Source organism: Scatophagus argus, chromosome 2, assembly GCF_020382885.2.
Source record: "Scatophagus argus isolate fScaArg1 chromosome 2, fScaArg1.pri, whole genome shotgun sequence".
In the NCBI taxonomy this organism is placed as follows: domain Eukaryota; kingdom Metazoa; phylum Chordata; class Actinopteri; family Scatophagidae; genus Scatophagus; species Scatophagus argus.
In genome coordinates this window covers 28,313,225-28,323,835 of record NC_058494.1, presented here as the reverse complement: position 1 = coordinate 28,323,835, position 10,611 = coordinate 28,313,225, and the positions used below count along the sequence as shown (strand labels likewise).

The window sequence follows — 10,611 nt, the reverse complement described above, 5'->3', positions numbered from 1 at the left end:
GCCTTAGCTGATTCTGATTCTGATGTCAGCCGCCCCCGGTAGCCCCCGAGCAGCCAGGAAGTCAGGGAGGTTGGGTGGCCATTTGACAGAAGCGTAGTCCAAAACAAAGGCCCGTGGTTCAAAACCAACCGCTTCATGTGTCTAACCGCTTTTCCCCACTCAGACCCGCTGAGAAACCGACCCTGGTTATTGGCGATTCTGTTTTGCGATATGTGAAGCCAACACCAGCGACCATAGTCAAATGCATCCCGGGGGCCAGAGCGGGCGACATAGAGGGCAATTTAAAGCTGCTGGCAAGAGATAAGAGTAAATATGGTAAGATTATAATTCACGTCGGCGCTAATGACACTCGGCTACGCCAGTCGGAGGTCACCAAAGTCAATATTGAGTCGGTGTGTAATTTGGCAAAAACCATGTCGGACTCCGTAGCGTTCTCTGGTCCCCTCCCGAATCTGACCAGTGATGACATGTTTAGCCGCATGTCATCGCTCCGTCGCTGGCTGTCACAACAGGTTATGTACCACAGGCGTTTAAAACCGCTGTCATTAGACCTTTACTTAAAAAACCTTCACTTGACCCAGACATCTTAGCAAACTATAGGCCGATATCCAACCTCCCATTTTTGTCTAAAATACTTGAAAGAGTGGTTGCAAATCAGTTGATTGATCACCTACACAGGTACAGTCTCTTTGAGATGTTTCAGTCTGGTTTCAGAGCCCATCACAGCACAGAAACAGCACTGGTTAGAGTCACAAATGACCTCCTCATGGCATCAGACCGCGGGCTTGTCTCCATACTCATTTTACTAGATCTCAGTGCTGCTTTCGACACTGTAGATCACAGCATTTTATTACACAGATTAGAACATGAGACCAGGATCACAGGGACAGCACTACGCTGGTTTAAATCATATTTAACAGATAGATTTCACTTTGCTCAAGTTAATAATGTTTCCTCTTCATATATAAGGGTTAATCTCGGTGTTCCACAAGGTTCAGTGCTTGGGCCGATCCTGTTCACCTTATACATGCTCCCTCTAGGAAATATTATTCAGAAACATGGCATAAACTTTCATTGTTATGCTGATGACACTCAGCTGTACTTATCCTTAAAGCCTGAAGAAACAGAGCCGTTAGCCAGACTCCAGGCAAGTCTTAAGGACATAAAGGACTGGATGACCTCCAATTTTTTATTATTAAACTCAGACAAAACTGAGATCATTGTTCTAAGCCCCAAACACCTTAGAAATAGAATAGCTGATAATATTCTCTCTCTGGACGGCATTACTTTGGCCTCCAGTACGACTGCAAGGAACCTTGGCGTTATCTTTGATCAAGACGTGTCATTTATCCATCACATTAAACAGACCTCTAAGACCGCCTTCCTTCACCTGCGTAATATTGCTAAGATTAGGAGTGTCCTCTCTCAGAGTGATGCTGAAAAACTTGTCCATGCTTTCGTTACTTCTAGGCTGGATTACTGCAACTCACTATTGTCAGGATGTCCAAATTACTCCATTAATAACCTGCAGCTGATCCAGAATGCAGCAGCTCGAGTTTTAACAGGAATCAGTAAAAGGGATCATATCTCCCCCATCTTAGCTTCTCTTCACTGGCTTCTGGTAAAATTCAGAATAGACTTTAAAATTCTCCTACTTACATATAAGGCCCTAAATGGACTAGCCCCATCATACCTGCAGGATCTAATAGTCCCATATATTCCCAATAGATCACTCAGATCACAGAGTGCAGGTTTACTTGCAGTTCCCAGAATTCATAAAAGTAGAACGGGAGGACGAGCCTTTAGCTATCAGGCACCCCTGCTGTGGAACCAGTTGCCAATCTGGGTTTGACAGGCAGACACCACCTCCACTTTTAAGACCAGACTTAAAACCTTTCTGTTTAGTAAAGCATATAGTTAGCCTCAAACAAAGTGTGTAGGGCTGGTAGCCATAGTTACAGTCACTTCTTGACAGACAGCCACAGGTAGAACAGGTGTGACTAACTGTTAATCTTTAATCTCTATCATAGCTACGCTGCTATAGGCCTATGCTGCCAGGGGACACAAACATGATCCACCAAGCAGTTTCCCCACCTCCCCAACACCACCACCATCTCTACTCCCCCACCTCCACAACACCATGCATCCTCTGACAAACCCAGGGTCTACTATCAACATCTGCCTGTTGTTCTTCTATGTAGTGATATTAGAACTAACTTAAACAACATATCAGCTAAAAAACAAATACATACAATACATAGTCTTCAGAATTCCAGTTATAACAACCTGTCATGTTTGTCCTTTGTAATGTATGATGTTTACTGCATGTTTCTCTCTCTCTCTTTCATCCTCTCTGTCCTGTCTACCTCTTCTTCTCCTCCTTCACCCAGCCGACTATCAGCAGGATGGTTCTCCCTTGTGAGTCGGGTCCTGCTCAGGGTTTCTTCCTGTTAAAAGGGAGTTTTTCCTTGCCACTGACTGCTTGCTCGGGGGTTCAGGCTCTGGGTCTCTGTGAAGCATCTAGAGACAATTTTGATTGTATAAGGTGCTATATAAATAAACTGAAACTGAATTGAAATTGAAAAGTTAACTCAAAACTTTAACAAAGACAAGAACCTGTTCAACCATCTTGTGAGCTCTTCAGCTGGAGTTTTTCTCCACATTAAACACTGAAACTCTGCTGAGCGATTCAGTCAGGATATACAAGAATAAAAGTCATAATGGAATCAAAGCTGGGACAGAATATACTTTATAAACCAACACACATCGGTCCTAAAACAAACCAGAGCAGCAGAGCAGCTTCTTATTATCACATCTGTGAATCAAACCTGAACATGTGTATGTGGTTTTGTGACCAGTCATAAAGACTCTGCTGTCAGACCACCAAGCCGGTCTGACTTGGTCAGTTTTAAACTGTTGCCCAATCAGTTGAACGAGCCCCCGCTGTTGAAGAAACGCGTTACAGAATACGTCCGCATTGAGACGAATTATCCGAGTTCTGAGGCTGTTTTGTGATTATTAAAACGGTTCAGTTAGTGTCTGATCTGTTCAGGTGGTTAAATAAGCTGATAAACTTTGTCACCTTTTGGTATTTTGTCCTGCTGAAGTAAACGAGAACAACAACAAGACGTCACTGCTGGAATAAAAACCACAAAGTGACTTCTGAGGCAGATTTATTGTTTCAAATATAGACAGAAAACACAGAAACAAGACAACATGTCAAATTTATTAATTAAAAATGAAAACATGATTTTAGAACACAAAAATCCACATTTAATTTGTGTCAGACTTTTGTCAAGTCATTACAGCATTTTTATTTTGAAATGTAAAACTGAACCTGACTGTTTTCAAGCTCATTTTACACAATATTTTTGACAAAATGTCTCAAAATACTGAATAAAACTGAAGAACTGAAGACAACTTTAATGTTTGTATTGCAGTGAATCAAAGAAGCCATGCAGTGATATTTCATGATTAAAATCCAAAACAAAATCAAACGTGCACAGCAGAAATAAAAACCCAAAGTGAGCCACAGCTGAGTTTAATTCAAATAAGCTTGGCTTGGCTTTGGGAATCAGAATAAATCAACAGAAAAAGTGAGCAAAGGTAACAAACAGCTTTTAAAACCTTATGAAGTTTAATAACAATTCTAATTCCCTTTTCACGTTGAGTCTTTATTTATCTCAATATTTTCATCAAAATATACTTTTATATCATTAAGATCTCAGTCTCCACTTCACTTTATAAAATAACGTCACTGAGGCTTCATTTCGTGTGCATCCTGTAGAATTTAATAAAGTGCACCTTAATGCTGCAGTAAAAGTCGTAATAAATTGTTTTTTCTGAATTGTAGTTGAATTTATGGATTTTGTTTCAGTCAGTTGTGACTTTCAGTGTTGATCAGCAGCTCTTCAACAGAAGAAATGATTCATCGTCACTAAACTGACCTGAGTTTTATAAACTGCAGTGGATCTTCAGTTAGCTCTCATTGGAAATGACGCGATATAAATAAACTGAATTGAATCTGCTTCATTAAAACATTTTGCAGTTAGTGTGATGCAGACCGACTGAATTCCCGCCAAACTACAAACAGCATTTCTGATCTGAAGGCCTGTGACAAATGCAGACAGTGTGAGTACAGTGTTGTACAGAGTGTGAAGCTGTGATTGTTTCCCACCTGACACAGGTGGATGTCACCTGTCTGATCACCTGGACCAAACAGTGAACATCTTGTTTCGTTTAATAAGCGCTTTGACTTTTCTTTTCCTCTCTGAGGTTCAGGTTGATTCCACTCTCGTCTGTGTGCCAACTGTGACGCGACAGCCAGCAGCCCGTTAGCTTAGCTTAGCTTAGCACAGAGACTAGAAACATGGGGAAATGGTTAGCCTGGCTCTGTCCAAAGGGAAAAACCTCCTGTAAAATCATTTACAGGGAGTTTGTTCCCTTTGTGTCAATCTATTTCTTGTTACCAGTCAACTCCAGGAAAGTCACTGCTGCCAGCCAAGAAAGAGTGCAGACCTTAACCACCACAGAAAACCACAACGTGTGGTTTCTGTAACACGCCTCCCACACAGCAAACTCAAGATAAAAACATGTAAAACATGTTAAACTCAGATAAAATGACATTTCCAGCACGTTTCTCATTTTCACGTGGATATGTCATAAAAACAGGAAGCAGAATATTCCATGCTAACATCATACGTGTTCCAAATGTTCCATTTGATTTTGTTCTTTGCACTGAAGATGTCGCTTCTCTTTCAAAATTCTGTTATTTGTGTCTTATTTTGGCAGTTCAGAGCCGACAACAGAAATCAGTTTGAGAAGCTGAACTGCTCCAATAGGCCTATTGGCTTTACTTTGGCAGCTACTTCCTGTAGTTCTTAGAGATTTCAATTCACCAACATATACAAATAGTGCAAACTAATCAGCACTCAAATATTGCAACTGGTGAACTTCATTAAATCCAGTAATATTCTGCAATGGAGCAAAGATCTGTTCAATGTAAAAACATTAAAGGCACATTCAGTGATCCAGAGGTCAGCCAGATGTTTTCCTCAGCCCTCTCCAGAGTCTGTTAACTCAATGCTAAGCTAATGTTAGCAGCTCAGTCCTCAGTGTGGAAAGAAACAAAGTAAACCGTTTGTTTTGTTCACCTGCTGCTGGCAAACTGACTCAGAAACAACCTCTTCTGATGTGTTTGAGCAGTGACTTCCATACATTCAAGATAAACTCACAAAATAGCCAGAAAGAGAATATTCTGCTTTCCTTATTAAACAGAAACTTAAAACGGCACGTTCTGTTTCGCCAAATGAAGTCAGCTTCACTGCCTTCACTTCATTCAAACAGAAAACAAAATGAAACTCAAAACGGTTTTGCCCAACAATCAGCAGCTCTGCTTTGGTTGAAATAAACCACAGAGTTAAAAACATTACGTCTCCACATGCTGCTGCAGGTGGCGTCAAAGTGCTGTGCTGCCGGGTCGGCGGTGAACGAGAGTCCGTCACTAATTCTTCACGGACAGACCGTTAAAAAGCAAAGACGATGATGGGTCTTCATCATCCCGTTAGCTTGTTGCTGTTCTGTGTAGTTCAACCTAGCGGGAAGTTAGCTCACAAGCTAACGTCAATCAAACTGACCCGTAGTGGCTTTTTCTCTCACTCCACCAGCATCTCACCCCAGCACACACTCTGTGGACGTGGAGAAACATATCAAACATCACCACAAAGTAAAAACGAGCGATGGACTCGGTCGGTCACTGACAGCCTACATGTTCATGTTCATCCAGTCGCCCAACCCTGCCTCAGAGCAGAACGAGGTCTGGTCACCATCGGCGTGGTTCTGCTCTGACAGCATCTCCAGCAGCAGTACTGCCACAGGCTAATGTTGCTGTCCTCTGTCACAGATGGGTGGAAACACATTTCAAAATTCTCTTAAGAAATTACAAAAAAGGTGAAGGCCACAATAAGAACCACAAGCTCTCATATTGTCTCCAAACATGAAGGAGGATTTCTCAGTGAACCTGGTTTGTCCAGTCCAACAAGACCCACAAAGATCTACAGACTTCCTGCACCTTCGTGACACAAGCCTCATTCAGTAACCCAGAAGATAAAGACTGTGACCAATCAACAGTCAGACCGAAATGTTCCTGAAAAATAAAACTCACTTCTGACCCTCATGGTTGCACGTGACTGGTAAGCTCCAACTTGAACAAATGTCTTAGTGCACCTTCAACTCCCCTCACTGTGTACTCTCACAGATCAGTGTGGTCTGTTCTCCGGTCTCTGGTCAATGTGGTCTCATTCTCAAAGGCCATTTGTGAAGGAGAAATCTGATTCAAATGTTTGAATGTTTTGTGGGAACAGTGAACAAATCTTTTAATAATCTCACTCATAGCAAAAATGGTGGATGATAGTCACAGTGGACACTGACAGCATCTGATTATTTTAAACAGTTTGAGGCAGTAGAATTAATCCAGCAGTGGACAAGCAGAAAGACAAAGTGTTCCAGCAGCGAAGACGTGAAGAAAACACAGTTCAGTGAGAGCAGCTGATGTGATCTGGTGCTGAAAAGAAGAATCCAGTACTTATCAACCAAACACAGCTCATGTTTCATCTTCTCACCTGCAAATCAACACTCGCTGAAGTCAAACGTCTGAAGAGTCCAGAAAATGAGATGGTGGAAAAGTGGAACCAAGTCAGGAGGAACTTGACTAAGTCCAGCCTTGTTGCACTGACTGTCTGTCTGTCCTCCACGTCCTCGCGGCTCCTCCCTTTCAGAGGATTTTGGGTCTGGATGGGTTGGGCCTGACTGAGGAATATGCCCCTATGTGGGTGACGAGGTTGGGTTCCACGCTGTGAGACCTTTCCCCAGGGATCGTCCTCGCCAGCTGATACAGGACGATGTCTTTGGCATTCCCCTTCACGCAGAATGAGCCGTCCAGATAATCGGCCACCCTGAGCGAGGCGTTGCCGGGGAAGAGCATGGCTGGGGTGCAGCACTCTGTGGCTGGGGAGACGGCATAGAGCTGTGGAGACAGTCTCCGCACCTCCAGGAGGTAGTGCCGCCCCAGCAGCTCGGCGGCAGCCATGAAGTAGAGGGTGAAGAAGAGAAGGTGTCCTGCAGACAGCGTGAAGGAGAAAGAGCAGGGCTTCCAGTAAACAAGAGTGAGGAGGAGGGCCGTCGCGCCGACCAGTCCAAGTCCCACCCACTCCAGGATGCGGTAAGGCTCAGGGTTCCAGTAGCGCTGCAGCCTTTCAGGGTGATACAGTTTTATGTAGAGGGTCTGGAGGGCAAACCGACGTGACAGCAGGTCTTTTATGACTGTGAAAAAGTCCTGCGTCGGCAAAGCATCATCCTCCAGTACAACCATGTTTCTGGGCTTCACCAGCTCCCATCCCTTGCGGAGGCAAAAGACGTAATCCCTCTTCTCCCTCTCGAAGGTGTTTATCTGTTCCCTGTTCTTATGCTGCTCCTGAGGGGACCGTCGAATCACCTTGAAGTGGGCCTCCAGCAGGCTGGCATCCTGGTTTTCCTGGGGACCACTTTCCACATCACAGACCAACACCTCCGCACACCGCTGCTGCCCACAGCCTCCCACAATGCTGCTCAGCTGCCGCATCACCTGGAGCAGGTAGTGGAAATCCTGACCTTCGTTCCGCCTGGCCGTCACCACGGTAACCAGCAGCTCGGGATGCTTGCCCACATCCCTGAATTTGGAAGACGTCGCCGCCGCAGAGGAAGTGCTCTGCCAGAAGTGCAGAGCGTCCTGGCCTCGGTCACGGCTTTCCCGCAGGACCTCCTCACTCATGGAGTCCAGGTACATGGACCTGATGAAGAAGTAAGAGTAAAGCAGCCGATGGCAGCACAGAGGCAGGATGACACAAAATGTGATGACGGACAGGACGAGGGCTTGCGTGATGGTGCTGGACCACCGCAAGTGCTGACTGAACAGCAGTTTCCATCGAGGCATTGGTGAAACCGCCTGGACCCACAGCGTGACAAAACCAAGTCCACTCGGACGGTTCAGGTCCAAGTTTAGGTCCCGACAGGCAAACCCACAGCAGTGAACCCTGATGGATCCGCTGTGGACTGACTGCTCTGTGGAAATCCAGTCGGCTGCTGGTGAGCTGAGAGGTTCAGTTTGGTCCTGCAGAAAGAGACGAGACAGAAATCTTTCTCAGTTACTCTTTCATCTCTGTGGAAAACATGAGCCCAAAGGATAAATTTAATAGTTTGTCATCAAAGTTTTGGTATCGTCAGTTAATGAACATGACAGCATCATTAGAGACATGGATGAAGCTTAACTTGTTTGTGCCTGATTTCAATCACAAGACTTCATCAAATCCTTTTAGACACATTCACAAACTTGAGGATCTCAAAATGTTGGCCTCTCCAGGAGAATTTAAAAGACGGTTTTATGAACAAAGTTTGGACAGAACAGCTGCAGTGCTCACATTGAAAACAAGTCAAAAACAAGAAAAACCACAAGCTTCATGTAAAAAAGACATCTGAGCTGCGAACTCTTTGACTTATTGTTCATTTCCTCGCTGAGACGCAGTGGAGGCGCAGTGACACAAACAGGAAGTTTCACACAGGTACCACCTCATGGCCGTTTGCCTCCACACACCTGTCAGGCTTCAGTTTACCTGCACGCCCGTCCAGAGTCGGATCACACCTGAAGTGACTGACTGGGAGCTTCTTCACCTGAAGCTCAGTGTCATCAGCTGCAGCCTGTAAAACGTGGAGGCTTCACACACACATTGAACCACATGTGGAATCTGGTCCCAGTGAGCCCTTCAGCTCCTGAGTCCGGCTGCTGAAGAGCAGATGGAAAACACTGTGATGTCGTGAAGCTGACCTTTGACCTTTCAGATGGACAATGTCATCACTTCATCATTTTATCCTGATGGACTTTGGAGTGAATCTTTGTCATAATTAATGCCATAAATTTTGTGTTTTGGATAAAAAAGTGACCTCTGACCACCGAATTCTGATCAGTCCGTCCTTAAGTCCTACAGGACGTGTGAAGTCTCAGCCCGCAGCTTCACTAAAAACAAAATCCTGTTCTCGTTCCCTCTGGTCACATGTTGAATTCACTTCTCTCCAGTTTGTTTCAGTTAGCACCTGTCCAGCACCTGTCCAGCACCGAGACAGGTGTGGCATGTCAACATCTTCATTAAACAGCATGATTACTGCACAGGTGTACTTTGGTCACAAAGGTGTTGTCACAGCTGCTGTCCACAAACTGAATGTTCATTTCACGACCACAAACCGCTCCAGTGTCATTTCAGAGCGTCTGGCAGCACATCCAACCGGCCTCGCAACCACAGACCACATTTAACCACAGCCGCCCAGGACCTCCACGTCCAGCTTCTTCACCTGCTGATGGACTGAGAGCAGCCACGGTCCTGACCAGGCTTCAAATGCTCACCTTCGACGGCGTCTGGAGCAGCGTTGCCTTCACAGACGAATCGGTACGTCTGTAAGCCTGCTCCTGTGAAGTCCAAAGTTCAGGGCCTCGTAAACGTCCTGAGATAAAACAGCACATTTTACTGTGACCTGCTCTGTAGTCATGTTGTTTAATCAGCATGCCGATAAGCCACACCTGTCAGGTGGGCAGATTAAAGAGAACACAAACCAACACAAACTTTCACTCATTTATAATCTGAGGGATCTTGTGTTACTATTCTTGTTTTGGGTCTAAAACGTCATGAACACCAAGCTTCGTTTTTCATTTATTTCGAGCGAATGGAACGTAAGCTCGTTAACTAACTTTCTGATGGGAGTTTAGAGCAACAGTTTGATTTTACATGAAGTACACGTCACACAACAGTGACGCTGGGGCCCCCACTACACATTCTAATTACGGCCCTGCACACACTGACTTCAGGACAGGGTCCGCTCGGTACCCGGACTCTTCCACATGGGCGGGTGTGTTCTGTTGTAAAATAAACCTGTCACACACCTGATTTAGCACGAATAAACTCCTGACAGACGTTTAAGTCTGTGGGAAATCTGAGCATTTCAGCTGAACTACCTGGGACTACAGCAGCGCAGTGAGCTCACGGGTTCCGGTCCGGTTCAGCCGCCGGCAGCAGGTCAGCACTGCAGTCCGGCAGGGGAAACACACGCTGTTTGCTCTCAACACAAGCACCTGGACGGAGGTTCGCCCGGGCGCTTCCGGTTCAGCGTGTCCACCGAGTGTCAAAGATCAACGTTTCACTGGACCAATCCTGCGCTAATCGACGGCAGTGAGCGGCAGGCTAACCGACAGGCCAACCGACGGCCTGGTGAAGCATAAAGAGAACAGCTCGGACTTTCAGGGAGATAAAAACCAGAGAAGAAGACTCACGGTGGGCTGTGCAGCTGCCGCCGCTGCCATGTCGGCTCAGGTACGGTAATAGAGCCGCAGCTCAAATACCGTAACACTGCGACTACAGGCGCAAGGAAATGAACTGCTGCTATCGGCCAGCAGGTGGCACTGCAGTACCTTAGAGTGCATACAGTTATACTACAGAAGTACTGCACTTATAAACAGATCAGTACATACCGACTGTGGGCTCAAAGAAGCTTCTAACCAGGAATGAAACTTCTGACAAAGTCTTTCTGCAG

General features: G+C 45.4%; 1 protein-coding gene across 8 annotated transcripts; it reads right to left on the bottom strand.

Annotated features, from left to right (window-relative positions):
- Window positions 1-4,934: 4,934 nt before the first annotated feature.
- On the bottom strand, window positions 4,935-10,422 carry pgap4 (post-GPI attachment to proteins GalNAc transferase 4). 8 transcript variants are annotated; one of them, XR_006842031.1, is made up of 4 exons: window positions 9,965-10,405; window positions 9,431-9,528; window positions 5,768-8,146; window positions 4,935-5,687 (listed from the first exon to the last, which is right to left on the bottom strand). XR_006842031.1 is itself a non-coding variant. In XM_046377176.1 (3 exons), exons 1-3 carry the CDS (start codon window positions 10,379-10,381, stop codon window positions 6,773-6,775), a joined length of 1,467 nt encoding a protein of 488 aa, XP_046233132.1. In that variant the 5' UTR covers window positions 10,382-10,410; the 3' UTR covers window positions 4,935-6,772. The 8 variants fall into 8 exon arrangements, 6 of the variants coding, with proteins under 6 accessions (XP_046233132.1, XP_046233115.1, XP_046233170.1 ...); XR_006842032.1 differs by having other exon boundaries at window positions 6,621-8,146; XM_046377176.1 differs by having other exon boundaries at window positions 4,935-8,146; window positions 9,431-9,493; window positions 10,352-10,410.
- Window positions 10,423-10,611: the final 189 nt, after the last annotated feature.

Coding starts and splice junctions, on each gene's coding strand:
- pgap4 (XM_046377159.1), bottom strand. CDS start 10,022: ATGCTCAGATTTCCCACAGACTTAAACGTCTGTCAGGAGTTTATTCGT. Junction 9,529..9,964: donor GTTTATTCGTGCTAAATCAG/GTGTGTGACAGG, acceptor GTTTTATCTCAG/GACGTTTACGAGGCCCTGAA. Junction 8,147..9,430: donor TGCTCCAGACGCCGTCGAAG/GTGAGCATTTGA, acceptor CTCTTTCTGCAG/GACCAAACTGAACCTCTCAG.